The 18,932-nt window shown below is 40.1% G+C and overlaps 1 protein-coding gene across 2 annotated transcripts in view; it reads left to right on the plus strand.

The window, feature by feature from the left end:
- Window positions 1–18,932, plus strand: part of LOC119228322 (inactive dipeptidyl peptidase 10-like) — a 188,268-nt gene that overhangs the window by 125,988 nt on the left and 43,348 nt on the right. For both annotated transcript variants that reach the window (XM_037487687.2, XM_037487688.2), the window contains exons 4-5: window positions 4,910–5,004; window positions 5,124–5,198. In XM_037487687.2, coding sequence (XP_037343584.2) covers window positions 4,910–5,004; window positions 5,124–5,198 — 170 coding nt within the window. The remainder of the gene's footprint in view (window positions 1–4,909; window positions 5,005–5,123; window positions 5,199–18,932) is intronic.

The raw sequence follows: 18,932 nt of genomic DNA on the forward strand, positions 1-18,932 counted from the left end.
GTGTAGCAAAGACTGCGAAAAAGGGTCTGGGCAAAGAGTATGCACGCAATCTATAGCATAGTGTGTTCAATTAGAACACGTGGTTGAATTGCAGCTGTTCGTGTTTACGTCGATGTTGTTTATGACTTTCCAGCTCAAAGTAGACAAAGCAGGAAGTTCAGATCATTTAGGTTTCTGTGAAATTGGTGCTAAACCAGCCTGTTAATAAAGTTTTACCTTTTGTGTGCAGAGATGGCAAACATTTTTTTTTAAATACAGTAAAAATGTTCCTGTAGCCGAGATAAAGCTTATCTCAGCGGGGTTCTCTTTATGGACACATGGGTCGGGGTAGCAACACACTTTATTTGCAGTTTTATTTTCCGCTGCTTGCTTGCTCGTTTGTTCGTTTGTTCGTTCGTTCATTCCGCTCCTCGGCCTCGCCCCTGAGCGTCTGCTCCACGGTTCCCTGAACCACTCCACCGCTTTGCCCTCTGCAGCTGAGCTGACCACACCCCGCCACCACAGCTCCTAAGTATAAGAGCAAGTCGTCAAAAGATACTGATTGAAGTAGAACATTTTATTAAATAAAACATGTTTGGTAAAAAACACTTCCTCAATACATTTTGACTTTATAACTTTCACAAGGAAACAATCCTTTGCTGCAACTCCTTAAGCCCATAAATCCAGATTCATCAATAGTATTTAAATAGCAGAGGTGGGACAAAGTCATTGTTATGCAAGTCACAAGTAAGTCTCAAGTCGTTGCCCTCGAGTCCCGAGTCAAGTCGAGTCAAAGATGAGGCAAGTCCCAAGTCGAGTCCAAAGTCTTACCATTTTAGTTTCGAGTCATTTCAAGTCCTCTTACCACAGAAATAAAATGTATACAAATCATGTATGTCTGTAAGATTTGTATGTGTTTAAACCTCTTTTTATACAATTACATTAACCAAACACAGTCTAAAACAGAAAATGTAATTGTCACAAAAAATGTTTGTATTTCAACAGCATATTGCACTAGAACAATGCACAGCAGCTTCCGTCCTTTATTGTATTGACCTCATATTACAAAACAGAAATAGACATGTGTCCTTTTAGTCTAAACTTTTTTAAACATGTCATCAATAAAATCCTGACTTAGCTGTACTGCTGGTGGGGTCCCAACATCCCTTTTCTGAGTCTTATGGTATGCAACAAACAGCCCTTCTCCTTCCATGTCCTCTAGTTCATCTTCAGCAGGCACCGGCACAGGCACAGGTTGCTCAGTCTCTGCAGCATCTTGCAGGATCAATTAAAAAAAAAAACGCGTCACAACAGCAGAAACAAAATAGCCCTTATTACCATTACTGATGTGGATGATACTGTGCTAGACTGAACATTATTATTGTTGTGAAAGTCAGTTTAATATCACATTAGATCCTAGATCAGATTAAGATCAAAATTATTTTAGGTTGCATTTAAGTTGCATTGCAAGTCAATAATATTTACCTTTAACTCGTTGTTACACCTCTGCCTTGATGTCACGGTTGACCAGCACATGGGGCTCAATCCACAGCAGACAAAAGGCTGGATCCAAGGCAGCTGTTTTCAGGTAGACTGTGTCTGAAAAGGGGGCAGTGATCCCTTCTTCAGACTGGGCCATTTTCACATTAATGAAGATCCCAAGAAATCTTTTTTCAGGGATGCCGGCTAAATAACTAAAGTAAACCAAATCAAACCAAAAATAAGCTACAATATTCCCATTAGTTACTGGACAATAATAATCTATTGCATCTCTGAACATTAGTACTATAATCATTATTATTTTATTATATACTGTATATATCCCAGAGGTGCGCTGCCTCACAGAACCATAGACCCCGTAGCTCTCTATATCCATGCGCTGCCTGCTGTTTGGGCATGATATGAAAAGGGATGGCTAATGGTGTATCTGTGGAAATGCACTTATTGTAAGTCGCTTTGGATAAAAGCGTCAGCTAAATGACATGTAATGTAATGTAATACTGTGACTGTGTTATGATACTTAAAAACGGACGTTGACATGATGTTGGCAGGGTTTTCCAACTGAGTGCTACATTCATGTAGCACATATAATCTGAGTTCAAAAATCCCTATTTTTGTAAGCATGAACCAGCTATCTCGTTGATAAAGTACATATGCAGCAGCTAGTAAGTTACGGTACATCCGATAAGGTGCTCAGCATTCATTCAAAATTTACCTTCCTGCTTTTGTGCAGCTTCAGGTTTCGAACAAAGTTGGACGTTGTGGCAGCTCCGTCTGTAATCTTCGACCCGCATGTTTTGCAAATTGCAACTCGTTTTTTGTTGACTACCTCGTCTTTTTTTTTAAGCCAAACGAAACTATGTTCGGTATCATTTTGCCAACTGGCGCGTTGTTGCGTTTCATTGGTTGTCTTGCAATGTGCCTGTTTAGATGCTGTCGAATCGAAACAACGTGGGACTGCAGTGATTGGATGTCGTGCGGGCAGCGCTCTCTGCATACAGGTGGTGCACATTTTTTTGACAGATGCAGATAAACTGAGAATGGCGCGGCCATGTGAAAATGTTTTTTCCCAGTTTTCATGGGAAGTAGCCAGTCTTCTCGAGTCAAAAGGCGCAAGTCCAAGTGAAGTCACGAGTCATCGATGTTAAAGTCCAAGTCCAGTTGCAAGTCTTTGTACATTTTGTCGAGTCATCAAATTCATGACTCGAGTGCAGATCACATGACTCAAGTCCACACCTCTGATAAATAGTGCCAATAATATTAGTATAGCTAAATTGTTATCAGCAACCCTGCAGAAATACTGGGTTCAAACTGAAAGAATAGAGTTTGCTGATTTTGAATAAAATCCAGATAAATAACCTTTCCAAACAAAAAAACACATCATACTTCTCAGCCCTTTTCACCCATCAAAAGCCTGGTCCAACTGCAAATGCCCCTGATGACATTGATCCAAGTCCTGGCAAAGAAAGCTGAGATAAACACATTGCATCCCTTTTACATGGCCTAAACATGATTATTGACAACCAAACACTGGCCGCATAGTTGATTGTGGATTATCTCATTTAAAAAAAAAAGAGTGTCTGGAGCTGGATTTTTAGAACTCAGAGATCTCAAAGGTTTATAAGAAAAATGACAATATGTGAGTATATATCTTGGAAGTGTAACATGATTCATTACCCAAGCCTTAGTTATATTTTAAATTATCATGTGTATGTCTGTTTGCCAATAAGAATAAATACTCATCTCCCAAAGACACGTTGGATCTACGTATCTCTGTGAAATGGCATCTTCACAGATGAAAATCACCAAATGAAAGTACAAGACCTGGCTGGCTGACAGAGAGCTCACAGACCGCCTCAGACTGGTTGTCTTCTTCTGTATTGTTAACTCATAGTTTTCCTTTTTATGTTCCACTTTAGTATGTATTTTGTGTATCTCTGGTCACATCAATTTGAAAGATGTACCCAAAATGGTGGTCTCAAGTTGTAAGTACAGTATGTACTAGTGGGATAGTCTCTTTCATTCAGCTTTAAGAAATCTTACATGAGTATTTACCTGGTGAAAATGACAAATGAAAGCCTCAGTGGTAGCGTTAGTGTGTTGTGTATAGCAGCCATTTCTCCACAGAAGTGAGTTAGACACGGCAGGAGAAAAAGCCAAGGCATTTCATTATTCATCAGGTTGCAGACGTAGAACATTACTTATACATTAGAGTCTTAGTTTGTTCTTCTTCAGCTACAAACATTTCATTATTTAAGAAGAAAAGTGCAATGCAGTGTGGAGACCTGCGGTGAGGTTTTAAGGCAGTGGTTCTCAACTGGCCAGCTGCAGGTTAGGGTTAACGTCTCTCGGTTATGTATGTAACCTTTGTTCCCTGAAGGGAACGAGACGCTGCGTAAAAACGCTGTGGGAACGCCACTGCGTGACCGTGTCATGAAGCACTAACCAATCTAACCAATGGCGAGCTGGTACGTCATAGGCGGGCGATGCCGGGACCAGGGCGCTATAAAGTGACCCGAAGGGCAGGACTATTCATCTTTGAAAGGCCGAATCAAATGCCGGGGGCCGGCCGGGAGTATGGCAGAAAGTTTACGCAGCGTCTCGTTCCCTTCAGGGAACAAAGGTTACATACGTAACCGAGAGACATTCCCTCTCAGGGAACTCAAGCTAGGAAGCGGGATGCCAGTCTAGTGGGGCATGGGTTGCCGACAGGGCCACATATACTTTGATGGTGGACGGGGGATAAACCTTTTATAGCGCCCTGGTCCAGTGTCGCCCGCCTATGACGTACCAGGTCGCCATTGGTTAGATTTCACACGTGCTTCATGACGCGGTCACGCAGAGGCGTTCCCACAGCGTTTTTACGCAGCTCGAGTTCCCTGAGAGGGAACAACTGTGTTAAAGATCACTGGAAAGAGTTCTTTGTTATCAGTTCTAAATATTCTTTTCATAGGCAGGCCCGGATTTGAGGTTTTTTATCAAACTAAAATCTCGAAAAACTGCAATAATGTTTGACCTTAGTATTACTGTCTGTATTTATGATTGTAAGATGTTTGTCGTTCAATGTCCAGGTATTAGCGTGATGCCTGAGACGATCGTTTTTGCTTTTGTTTAATTGTATTACTTGTTCAGTATTTAGTTTTTTTATGTGAAAGTAAAAATGATTTTTTCTCTGCCGCATATGGTAAGAGGAGAAACTTTGTGGAAGCAGGGGAAGCTTTTTCCTCTGGGTGCAGCGTGCAATCCAAATGCAGCACTGGCAGCTGTTGGATTAACCAGAGGTGTTCAGTAAAGACAGCTGTGCTTACTTGTAAAGCTATTCTTTGTTATATGAGCCGCAGTTGCATAACTCAAAAGATCCAGAGATGACCCTTGTTCTGACTCTTTCATACAAATGTTTTTTTTTTGTTCCCTTTTTTTCTATTCACAGACTCTAAAGTCATCTACAGAAACAGTGACGGCCATGTCATCAAGTTCGATATCCTTAAAAACGAAACAGAGATTGTCCTGACAAACACAACATTTGTAAGTAGATAAGTTTATCATACTGTATATTAAATGACAGGTTTGCATTATAATATAAATCATATGATGATGATGATTGAAATGGCATACATTAAAGCTTGATCTTTCTTTATTTCTAGATAAATTTCAACGTGGCCAAATATTCTGTGTCACCTGATCTCAAATATGTGCTCTTCGCTTATGATGTTAAACAGGTATGTTTCTTCGTCACCTCTCTCATTTTGAGACTCTCCACTCACTCTTGCTACACAGATTACATGCTATACAGTACGTTTTTTTCATGTAGTTTCTTTCTCATTTCGGGTCTCTGAATAGCATCATTATTGTGATGAACAAGGTAGGAGAAACAAAGCAGAATTACAGCTTATGAGACAGAAAGTAGGCGGGTACCTCTCCTTCCAACTTTATGAAAATACAGTTTCTTTCCATGAACTCAGTCTTTAATGTAGTCTAAAGGGATTCTTACATGTCACAAAAACTTCGATCTGATGGATAAAAAGGGTCACCATGATATAATTTGTCTATTTGTGTACAATACCAACTTCCCTTGCAGTTCTTTCATTTTTGCTGACAAATTAACATTTAAATCATAAATGTCAATCTCATAGTGGCACAAGAGAGAAAGTTTGGGGACAACCAAGTCTTCTGTATTAATTGTCATGTAACCATGTTAAGCCAATGCACCCAGTAGATGTTACAGAATACCCAACATTTACCTACTCCTTCTTGGCAACACAAATGTCTGAACAGAAATGAACGGAAAACCATCCAGTAGATAAAACGGACCAGCATTGCCATCTCTGGAGCGATGCCTCAAAACCTTTACTGACCCCTTCCAGGACTCCGTGCAGTTTTTCTACAGAGCTAACACGTCTGTAGACGAAGCAGTCAAGCCTGGCTTATCAGAACCGGTTGCATCCAAGGCTGCGATCTTTCCCCTCTGCTCTTTTCCCTGTACATCAACAGCTGCGCCTGCAGTCAGAAGTCCTTCAAACCACTGAAGTATGCAGATGACACCACCCTCAATGGACTCATCTCTGATAGACCAATTGGTATCGTGGTGCAGTCAAAACAACCAAAAACTCTGAAGACCGTGGTGATGGTTGTGGATTTCCGAAAGAACGCATACCCTGTATGATTCGTCCGTCGCGGCTGTGGAGTTCATCTGTTTCCTGGGCTCCATCATATCCCAAGACCTGTGAAGTTGAACATCAGCTCCATTACCAAGAAGGCTCAGCAGAGGGTGTTCTTCCTCAGGCAGCTGAAGAAATTTAACCTGCCAAAGACAAATATGGTTAAGTTCTAAACGTCCATCATTGAGTCATCCTCTGCTCCTCCATCCCCGTGTGGTACACTGCAGCCACAGCCAAGGACAAGGGCAGGCTGCAGCGTGTCATCCGCTATGCAGAGAGGGTAATCAGCTGAAATCTGCCGTGCCTCCAAGACATCTAAGACCCTGAAGCGAGCTAGAAAGATTGTGGCCGACTCCTCTCAACCCAGACAAAACCTGTTTGTTCCCCAGGAGGCTGAGGTCCATCAAGACCTCTCACACAACAGTTTTTTCCTGTCAGCAGTTGGCCTCATGAACCAGCCCACATCGACCTAATACTCCATCCATATTCGTTATTCTTATATTGCACAAATTCATCTATTTAAATATGTGTGACAATAAATGGCTTCTGATTCCGATTGTGATACTGATAGTTATGCTGTGGAGTCAAACTGCATTAAATATTTACTTATTTTAATAAATATATACCAGGGATGGAGCCAGAATAAAATGGAAAAAAAATCCTTTAATTTAATTTAAATGGAAGGGTAATTACCATGCTTTCAACATTGATTGGCCTATCCAAATGAATAGTTAAATAACTTACTACGTTGATTTGTTTTCTATCTCTGTGTGTTCTCGACATGGGATCTTCAACCTGATTACAATTCATCGACATCCGCCCACTCTACTCAGCTGCCTTGCATCATTTCATTACGCCATTGCATATAAACCTTGGTCTTTCATCCACTATGCCAGATTGTTATTAAACCTTCAGTGGTGCACACCTTATTCTTTCCCTGTCAGTACAATTTCATTGTGAGTATATTTTGACTATATTGCAACAATTTACCTGTCCTGCCTCTCTGTACCTACAGCTCTGGGTTATTCTCCCCCTTCTGCCCGTCTTGCTCCGTCTGACCTGGTCCTCCACCGTCTCACCCTTGTCCTTGGCTCCCACTCTACTCAGTATAAATTCCCCCTTGTTGCTTTATGGCTTTCAAATCCCTAGTCTACCTCACTCCCTGGTATGTGTTTTTCATTTAGGTCCGCACACCATAATCGAACACCATATTCGTCTGGAGATTCAAACTCCTTCTGTAGGGCCCTTGCCTCACAAGGCGCTCTAGTGGGACATCACGAGAAACTGCTCTGGGACATGGTTTAGTTTTACCGGTCTCTTACATGAACGTGGGATATATTGGACACCAAATCAACCAGGTCTCCACGCAACTCTCTTCTCCAACAGAGAAGCCCATGCAGAGTGGAAAATGGGGAGGTTATCGTGAAGCAGTGGGAATTCTGGTGAGCAAAACCATTCAATCCTTGCAGACCGCTTGGGGCTACACTCATAGTCCCTTCCCTCCAGTGCCTTAGTGTATTCCGGAGCGGGTGAGATCTTCATCCAGTCTAACATGTTTTTCCTAGTGGGAATCCCTTTCCAACCGCTCAGCTCTGTGCCTATCCTTTAAATGGCTCCAGACTCAAATCACCCATGTCATGGAACTACTGCATCTGGTGCTATCCAGTAATAACCATGAATACATTAAATTCCCCTGTATCCCCTCCTCGGATCCCAGTGGTCCTTAGATATAGCTCTTGATTGGTCTGCAAATAAGGTGCCGAGTTGGAGCTCTCTTTGTCACACATACTGCCTGATCACCCAAGAAACAACAAAGGGGAAGATGTACTGCATTGTGTGAGAGCCGAAGACAAGGGGGAGACGCTTGAGGACCAGGTGAGGCGGAGCAGGACAGGGCGAGGGAGACAGGACAGGTAAATTGTTGCAAAAAAGTAATCATACAGGCCATGATTATTCATGGTGTGCTCCACTGAGAGCATCTATCTGGCAGAGTGGTTGAAAGACCGGGTTAAATATGTGTGATGAAATGATTGAAGGCAGCTGGGTAGACTTGAAAGAATTGCAATTAGGTTGAAGTTCCCATGCCGAAACACATACACCAAGAAAACACAGCAGGAACGGCCAGGCAAAGACACTGTCTGAATCTATAGCTGTATTGTTTGTTTCTGGCGTATAAATTAGAAGCAATGTCTTGGGGTTCAGTGGCTTCATACCCACTGGTATCTTGGAATGATGTACTGTAAACAGTTAATTCTACTACATACATATACATACGAATGGGATGATTAGTGCTCAATAATGTTCACACACAAGATGGAACTATATAAGACGAAAGTAACGTGTGCAACTACGGTTCTATGAATCCTGGATTACTGTCAAAAGCAGGGTTTTACATCGGATATCTCGTGTAAGGACAGGTTGAGTATATTCTAACATTGAAATCACTTGCAACCTTGATGATCAGTCCTATGGAATATTGACAATAGTTCACAGGATTCTGAGTAACGTAGAACCATGGCGATCGTTGACTACCGGGACCCTTCCCTGAACCACTCTCCCTGCAGCTGAGCTAACCACACCCCACCACCACAGTCTCCTTAGGGGAAACTGAGACACACACTGTTGGCTCAACGGCTGGCATACAGGCTCGGCAAGATTTGGAAGTGGAAGTGGAAGCAAGCCAAAAGACGGCACAAGCAGGGGGAGGTTCAGGCATCCGTACATTCAACTGCAGGTTGGCCAGTTCCATCCGAATGAAAGACTCCATGAAGGTTTTGATGGCCTCCTCTGTAGAGCTCTGAGCTGAGCAATGGGTGCCAAGCCTGGAAGCATAAGAAGGTGGGATGAGTTGGATGGGGGTAGGTTGCCGTCAACAGGTGTTGCTAGTCTAGCTTACTAGACGATTGGAATTCAGTGTATGAGATGAAAATGGACTGACCTCAGGATGACACTAGAATTTATAGATCATGGAGGTCACATTTGAGTTTTGTTAGCAAAAATATTTATTGTAAAGACACAACAGAGACACACATTGTCCCATTATTTAAGTTATCCAAGAGTTGCCAGATTTGGAAAATTGTATTTATGAGTTCATTATTTTACTTATAAATCTAAATTACTCGCTGCTGCTTGAATCACCTCTGACAAAATCAATCGCACAACTAAAACACTGTTACACTGTTGTGTGAAACAACTTAGATATAGAAAACCCATTTATTTCCATGTCTCTTTTTTTGTTGATTTGTAACACGCTATAAACAAGCCTAGCCTGACAATCTCAGCAAGAGAAGACCGGTTTTTGACCTTGCTAGTTACCAACCGAGAAGCAGTCAGCTCACATGCTTATGTTAGCTCAACAGATGGGCCAGTATTTAAGTTTATTATGCTAATGTATAATGAAACACAAAAACTCATCATGGGGCTTTTGGTTTCATTTGCTGTTTCATTCACTTGTTTCCATTATTTTATTATGGCCTTGCTGTAATAATTTGCATGCCAATTGTTTGCTCTGTCAAAGCCCTGACACCTGGATTGATTCCCAAAGGCATTTAAAACCTTCACTGTTTTTCCTGTAGGTTTCTGTGATTATCTTTTTGCCCACCTGGCAGCAACACTGACCTCGACACCTGTGTGATGATAATAACAGCAGTTCTTCTAAAAAAAATAATTGCTTTTGTAATAGGTTCATCTTTTGTGCACTGAATGCAATAAAACATTAATTTTAGCACTTAGAGGTAGAGATGTTACACCATATTGTTGATTTTTAATTCTTTTTCCCATGGTTTCTTACAATTAAGCAGAATCAGTCAATCAGCAGAAATAGTAGCATTGCCTTGTTCTTTACCTCTTTTAAAGACATTGCATGCCCAATGACATTTCAATGCACATCAAATTTAAGAGTAATGCTGAAGGAATAAAGCAAATCTTTTAATATTGTCAATATTAAGACATCTCATACCATACCCATTCAAACTTTTTGACTATATCCGATATGTCTCTCTGTCAGTGCCTAACAAAGACTCGTTTCTTTAAAAAATATATTATTTGTTAGAAAATATTGTCAAGCCAGTTTCTAGAAAGTTTTACTGAAACGGGAGTAAGAACTGCATTTATTTGGGATTATTTACAGAGCTTTACTAACAGTATGAAAGGCGTAGATCGTTAATGGTAGAGTGTCAATTTATTTCACGAGCACCAGTATTTCTTTTGTGTTGTTCCAAAAGAGGTGAGAATTTATGCGAAGGCCTAAAGGAAAAGCATCTAAGAATTTTTTGAATTTGTATGATGTCATCACCGTAAATGAAGTGCAAGCCAGCACTTTTCTGACAAGAAAAGCACATGTGCACAAGAGTATATGTACAGTGAGAAATTCAATATGGACATATTGCCATAGAAACTGAACTCACAAGGCGCATAGCAAACCATTCCCAATTCCCATTGGTGTTTCTCCAGAGATGAGCCTTGCAGATGTTGTTGATATATCATATAGCATGTCGGAATGCAGTTGGTGTTTTCCACAAGAGCAAAGACTGCAAGGTTGTGTTCATACCAAAAACATCTAGAAGAAACTCATTGTTCTAATCCTTGCTCTCAATGGGCCAGCCTATTAGATGCATGGATGGTGCTGGCACCCATCATTGCCCACGATTAGCCAATCTGCTTTTTTCCACTTGCGTTTTCAACGTATGACATCCGTTTTTGCACAAAACTGACAACTTTCCTATTCTTATCCATACATAATTATGTACATCAGCACCTGCATGCCTGACATCCCTGAAAAGTCATGTGATATTTGTTACAAACATTCTTAGGATATCATTCTCAAAACGATGCTGAAATTAATTTCCCTTTCCAACCCCCGTTTTAAAAGAAAGTAAATTGGTGCGGATGTAGCCAGTATTAATAATAATTGTAATATATTTTCTCTATTTATAGAATCTTAACAAAATAATATAAAATGCCACAAGTCCAAACCATTACACCGCCAAAACAATGTGGAAACCCCTTGAGAATGATCCCAAGGATAACAAAATTATCAAAAGATTTTTCAAATCCGCAACCAATTCAATTCATGTGTCAACATGTTAATCAGCTCTTTTTCTAATGCTGAAAAATATTATAACTGACTGCTTTCAACTCAGCTGTTCAACATTTCTGATGGCACAGGTGAGTAGCAAGATGTTCATACTCTCTGTATAATTTATGGAGTTTCAGTAAAACTTTTGTGCATGTTTCTGACAGAATAGAAAACACTGTTTTTATTTTTTAATAGTCTTAAGCAGCAGATAAAAATTAAGTTAAGAGGTGCTTAGCGTTAATCTCTCTGGAGCAAAACAAGAGATTTAAAAAAGCCGCCTGGCTGTCAACCATTTAGTGAAAACAAGTCTCAATGCAGTGATTTCATTAGTGGCAAAATCTGTGAAGTATTTTGTTTTTTATAAAAAATATTGTGAGGTCACGGGCAGTCCTTACGGCCGGCTAGGGCGATGCAGTGCACGTAAGGTAAAAGAAACACCCTCGAGTTCCAAATGAAGGCAAAAAACCCTGTCTATTTGGTCGTAGCGCTGCACGCTCGGGGGTTCCTGTTCCCATCAAACATAACTTTCCAAAAACAACTGAAACCGCCCCGTAGGACAAAATAAGCTATTATTTCGCTTAACCAACATCACCCAGCTTAGTCCTTGTTGTTCTCTCTGTGTTCTCCAATCCACCCCTTAAATCCGGCCCTCATCAGGTGGCCTAACCACTTCCACCTGTGTATCTTGTGGTGCCTTCGGAGCCCTGTTGTTTGTCTGCGGGTGCCATTTTGAAGGGGGCGGCTGTCCCTTAAAGGGGAAGTAGCACCCATCCACTACTTGGCCCCATGTGATGCCACAATATGTATATTTAGTTCCAATATATTTCATATCTTTTCCCTGTAATAAAACAAAATTTCAATATTTTCAAAGGGCTGGTTAAGGCAACTTAAAGGAATGAGATAAAATGACAGTATCATTATGGTTTTGGCCAAATCACTGCTGATTTACACAAACCTGATACATGAATACAATTCAATCTTTAAAAATGTGTCTGTGTTCAAATTGGCCTTTGCCGATCAAGAAATGGAATGCATGCAGACTATTCTGATTTGTTTCTATTGACAAAAATGCTGTGTTTAGAAACATATCAGAAATTTCAGGGGCGACTGTGACTGTAAACTGTCCCGTGTGTAACCAAAAGTTGGAAGCATGTTTGTTTTAATTTATGTTAACAAAGGCATTGAACCTGCCCCCTAAAATTATTTATCCTTAAAAGCAATTTGTGATTATCATTGAGTTTTGGGAACATCATTAAGTTGAAGACAAGGTAGGATGCCAGACTTGGACTAAGGTCTCTGTTTTTTTACCATAACAATTGTCCGCTCCCTCAACACCTTTAGTATATGAATCCAACACGTTCTAGACTTGTTACAATTGGCAGAATTATGGGGTGGTGTTGCATTATACTACGGTGTTCTGTAGCTCTCCAAAACTGTTACTGCCTCTAATTGATGTGCCAGGGTGCTAATGAAATGACAACACAGTGTCTTATGCACCAGACCTCAATTCATGACACACCTTGTATGGAATCTGCTTTACACCACACTCATGTGTAGTGTCTAGAAACCTGCACATTGTCTTTGCCATCGTCTATTATACTCATGCACATTTTATATTTTACATGAGGTCAGCAACATCTATTTTTAAAAGCCTATTCCCACACCATTAATCATCTAAATTAACAGTTTTCATTCATTTCAAAAACATAGACTTTGAATTTTTTTGCCATATAAGTCTATTAGTGATTAGCCTTTTTTTCTAGAGTTGAAACGGTGCTTTCATCTAGGTTTGTTGTAACTCAAGGCTTTGATCTACAAATTCTACCAAGGAGTGTGCGCTCGAAATTCACCGCAAACTGTGATAAATGATGAAAGGGATAACTAAAAGGACCTGGCTCTGCTCTTAAATGGCTCATTGAGTGTCCTGCTAATCACACACACTGATTCTGGGAATGCTTTGACTTATACAATGCTCTTTCTACCAGAGCCTTTCACAAGCAACTGTAAACTAGCTGGTTTTATTGATCTGCCCAGACGTAAGTGAAGGAGTGAGGAGTGAGGGCAGAAAGCTCTTTTATCTTCAACTATCTGTTGGATTACATACCTTTATCTGACTGGAAGTGATTAAGCTTGACGAAGCTCATAATCTCTGCGATTCCGGTTTGCCACTACTGACAACAGGCTTGTGTTGTGTTTTTGACTTGCCTACATTTTTTTTGTCAGCCAAAATACAAGCATCCTTTTCAACTTTTTCATCCTTTACATGCTATCTTATGGCAGCTATGTGCTCCAGTCATATATATGCATAGTATATATGTAACTGCATTGGTGAAAGACATTTGTTACATGTACATACCTCTTCCTCTTAATATGCATACGTTCTGTTCCCCTTTCCACTGAAGATTTTTAGTAGAATAGGGAAAAATGAAAGAATATAGCTTGTTAGCTTCAAGCTATAACAGCAAAGACGTGCGTGGGTTTGACACGGAATGTTCTTTGCTGATTTAGAGTGACAGCTGCTTTTGTTTTCATGTCAAGGGCGTAACGGGAGTGTGTGATTTGCATTTGTTCTCTATTTTATAGGTTACAAGCACATTATAAGGTTTCTGCTTATTTTCTAGCTGTCAGTAGACAATTTAAAACGCCATTTCCCTGCAGCTTTGTCTTGAGTGAGATTTGAAAAATGCTGATGATCTCGTCTAAGAAATGATTCACTCTTCATTTGTATCTGAACAATTGACTTTCCAGTGTCCTACCTTGAACCCAAATTGCTGATGAATGAACAAATGGGCAAAATGGTGAATGAGAGTGGGTGGCAGACGTAGTGCCAGAAAAAGAGGATGCAGAAGCTGTCTCGGCCTCGCCCATCTGCTATAATAGAGAGAGGAAGAGACTTCCCCTCATATTATTTTATGGAGGAAGTAAAGCACCTGCGTCTCTACTTTTATTCTATTTATATATGAATGGTAACAGCGGCAGTCAGTGGTGACACCATCAATTATACATCAATATTTCTCAGGTTATTCCAACACAACTTAAACATTTCGACGTATTTTATGAAACATGACTACTAAGCAATGGTTGTCCAAAGTGTACATGTCCTTCACATATCTTGAAAAGCTCTTAGCCCGTCTACATCTACTACTATGACTACTTCAGAGTCCAGGTTGGTGCAAAGTGGACATCTGACACTTTGTATAAAAATAAAATGTTAATCAACAGGCAATAGTGCTCTAAGTACGATTCAAGAGCTCTGTAGTCTGAAACCAGCATGTCTTCCCTAGCTGGCCAACTACACTATACTATACTTCCTTGGAGTCAAAGGAAGATATGCTGTTTGAGGTCCCATTGTCAATAACTGCATTGCCAAATAAGTTGAAAGGTAACCTGTTTTCTCCCAGATTACATCTGTTTTTGAAGCATCAAAATGGGGGTAAAGACAAAAGTGAGTCAATCGGTAAGTTTGCAATGGCACTGCACATAAAAGCTACATTAGGAGCATTTTGTGCAAGGTTAAACAAGGTCTTTAGGAACTCTTTGGGTGGTTTGCCTCTTCGGGTGGCTTACATGTTGACAATTTGTCTGATGGTCCAAATGCTCATTTCTTGCACTTTTTGTCCTAATTGTGTTGATGTCGTTGCATTCTCAGATCTCAGCAGTTATTCTATTGAGTGAAGTTTTACCATAACCATATTACAAAAATGTAAAGTTGCTATAATTTTTCCATTCAGACCTGTACGAATTCATTGTTGCGAAAATGCACATTTTGTGTGAACCACATTCGGCAAATTGAAAGGTGAAATGTTGATCTGAGAGAATGAGTGAGAATGATATAGTCCCTATTTGAGAACCAGACTAATGGTTTGTATTTCAGCAAAGGGGCCCTGTTGCAATGGGAAACTAGTGCAGTGTCACAAATATAAACAAAAGTTTGAATTCCAATGCTTCATATACTGTATGTAAGCGTACCGAAAGGAATGTTGACATTGCAACCTGTGTTCTTCACAGTGTCAGCAGCACATACAGTCGAAAGCTTTGTTATTCTCTGGCCATTTGCCCCAACATATTTTCAACCTTCCTTCTGGGAGCTACTCCCACTAGGTAATTGATTTTCTCTTTGCTCATAAGTGAGCTGATGCCAAGCAGGGAGCTAGGGGCTCAGTTACACTCCTTTCCAAGACACCCTTTAAGTGTCCGTGATTTTTTTCTTTGTGTGCTTCTCAGATGTTTCATGTCATACAATGACATCTCTTGGGAAACAACGTACTGACAAGCACTCGTCTGCAGTGAGCTGTAGTGAAGGCGAAGATTGGGTTTGTTCTTAACTCGCCTTTTTAAACACAGTCCCAAAGGAGCGACAGAGGTAAAGATGAGAATAGACAAAGAAGAAGTTTCAGTTATTTAACTTCATGGGATCTGTATGAATGCGAACACTTTAATCAATGTTTGACCCCGAAGGATTGTTGTCATTCAGTTTACATCTTTTTAACCTCTTCAGTCCCACAGCCGTTTTTTTAGGCCCCTGCAAGGAAATTGCATTTGTACGATAAAAAAAAGTTCTCTCTGCAATCATAACGTCTATTTGAATAAGTGTTATAATATAGGTGTCCAGATGTGTAAACATTGTAACATTATTATTATAGTACGTTGCAGTTTAAGTCCGACTGAAGATGGCCCCCTGCACAAATGAAAAAGAATCAGGTTCGTCTAAAATAAAAAGCACTTTCAAAATGATTATCATGACAGGATAATTATAATATTATAGCTCCAAATTTTATAAAGTGAAGGACACACTTTTAGACATGCTTTAAGTACAGGCGAGATTTCCAAAATGACCATTTGGGCACATTTTGGCACCCTCTTTGACATTTAAAATGAATCACAAAGCAAACTATATATGTTACGTGTATATATTTCTAAAGGTTTTTAGTACATTTATGATACACTAGTTTCAGACTTTTATTTTTTTTATTTCCTTTTATTTTTTTCAACCTCTCTACATATTCAGATAACCAAAAAAATCAAAAGCTTAGCTCTTCGTTTAGAAATTTAGATTTTTTCAAAGTGATAGAAATCACTGCTCAGCAATAGATTGGTTGATGTTGGTCGATGTCAGTGATTGACACATTACTAGAATCGTTAGGAGCCTGTAGAATTCAACAACATATATTTAAAATGATGAACAAACGTCTGTTTGCGTTAACCTACCCTTAACCAATAATGTCATGACATCCGTTAATCTATCTGAGACTTTTAGCGATGGATGGAGAGGTCTGTGTGCATGACACCTATCATGCTAAATACATAAGCCCGCCATCTTCTCAGTGGACCGATCAAATGCAATGGATTTGTTTTCACTCCACTCGAATGTTCTTTTCCACCTAGGCATTTTTGTTTTGTTTTATTGATATCTGCGAGAAAAAGGTCATTGTGGCCGACCGAGCCCTGCACCTCATGTAATTTGGTATGGCCCTAAAGTAATTTTGAAGGCCCATTTGTGGCGCATGCAGGGTTTTATCCCATTTAAGGCAAAATATTAGGCAGTTTCAACCTCTCAAGATTTGAAAAAATATGTGTGCGCAACTTGGGAATTACTTTTTACTCCCGGTTCTCCACAACAAAAGTAATTGTATTAACGCCTGCAAATTTCTGTTGAGCACACTGAACCCCAGTGTCATCTGTGGTACATTCATCATGCGCTGTGTCTGCACAAAGTCAATATTAGTCACTTGGAGCATTGGTGAATCCTCTTCGCTCTGAACAGTAATTTATTTTCACTATGCAAGAGTCTGTAATATCGATATTCCTGCTTATTTTATTGCTATGGGCCGTTGTTAGGCGCTTAGGCTCGAATTCACATTCTCCTTGTAGTCTTGTTTTATGTTTAATGTCTTTATAACTGCCAAATGCCTCATTAACATCTCTTTGGTTATGTAATCTAGTCTTTTTTGTAAAACACAATAATATACTATTCACTGTAGGGAGTGGATAGCATTTGCACTGCAACATAAACATAAAAATGTAGTGTAGCATGCTGTAGTTACTTCTAAAACTCCTGACAAACACATTTGTTTCATTCAATTCTAAATAATCTGCCATGTCTATGTTAGCTAGGAAACAGAATTACATCACTAGAAGCAAAACTTTTCACATCACGTCTTTCAAGAAGTACTGTTACTAGATGGTAGGTGACACGGTAGGGTAGGTGACATGGTTTAGTATTGTCTTCGGACTTACTCGTGACATAAATATTGGCTTCCTGGGTGACAGTCCTCTGTTTGATTGTATTGCTTGTATTAACATTTCATGTGATGAACAACTAGCCCATTTCAGTTTTTAGATGAGCATAGCGCAGCTTTAGTGACTAAGACACCGGTCAAACACACCGGTGTTATTTTGTCAGCTATTTTCAATTTTATCTTAGTCTCTTAAACTAAAATACATGTTAGTTTTAGTCACATTTAGTCATTTTAATCCTTCTTAGTTTAAGTCTAATTTTCATCAACGAAAAATCAGAAGATTTTAGTCTAGTTTTAGTCACATTTATAGCCATATTAAACTAATTTTCTTCCCTTCTCAGGCCCAGGGACGCCCTGTGTTCTCTCTACAACTGCATAATAGTCTAGCTTGCAGTACTGAGGTTATATATTAGATATCCCTCCTGGTATTGGTCTATAGCAGGGGTGGGCAAACTTTTTGACTCGCGGGCCACAATGGGTTGTAAAATTTGACAGATGGGCCAGGAACACAAATGTTTGTGTGAGCTAATAAAAACGACATGTAAAAATTCATTACATGAAAGGATTTGGCTTTTAACAAGTAGCAAAGCATTTATTTTCATGGATATTTAACAAATTTGTGTAAAACTCCGCCGACTTCATGAGAACCAGGTACCTAAATGCAACACTTTGTTTACTCGCAATGCTTTTGACATGGCCAACGGAAACGCCATGGTCCTTCATTGTTCCCACTTTTAAATTGTTTGTCCCAACAAAAGGGACCCCTTAACGTTAATCGGTGCCATACATTCTTTTTTGGGTTGGATCATAAACCAGCCATTCTCAACCAGACCCCGTCTTTTCTTTATCTTTCTCTCCTCTTTATTTTTTGGTTTCATGACCAGTTTTTATCTCTTGTGTCTGTCCTCCGGGTTTTCCTCCACTTGCTTCACCTGCACCGAGCAGCTCTATCAAAAGCCTCCACCTGTCATGTGTGCTTGCACGTTCTTTGTTGCTTAGTAACAAACGTACGGTGGCCGAGACGGTTTAACACCGTCTTTTCAAGATGTGGTGTGTGAACTGGTTGAAGTGCGCGTGTCTCGAAAAGCTGGCTACCGTCGGCAGAGAACGGAGCAGCCAGGTCCGCAAGAACATCTCTGCTGGCCGACCAGCCCCGAGCTGTTAAACGGATTTTCATCTCCAGGCACATTGGTCTCTGGACAGTTAGCTAAACTGAGACAGCTGAGCTAAACTAAGGAAGTTCATACTCAAACTCGCCGAAGTGTAAAATAGTCATTGTGGTCCGTTTCGGTGCACAAGAACCACCGCTGCCCCCGCAGTGACTGAGCATTATGGGTTTGTGGATGATGTCATCAATGAGACTTAATAACCGCCATATGGGGTCCGTACATTGCCAATGTCTGTTAGGTGCATACGAGGGGAAAAAAAGTATTGTGACTACGTCACCACCAACATTTTCAACTCGTCTTGTCTCGTTAA

This window comes from Pungitius pungitius, chromosome 10 (genome assembly GCF_949316345.1).
Source record: "Pungitius pungitius chromosome 10, fPunPun2.1, whole genome shotgun sequence".
NCBI classification, from domain to species: Eukaryota; Metazoa; Chordata; class Actinopteri; order Perciformes; family Gasterosteidae; genus Pungitius; species Pungitius pungitius.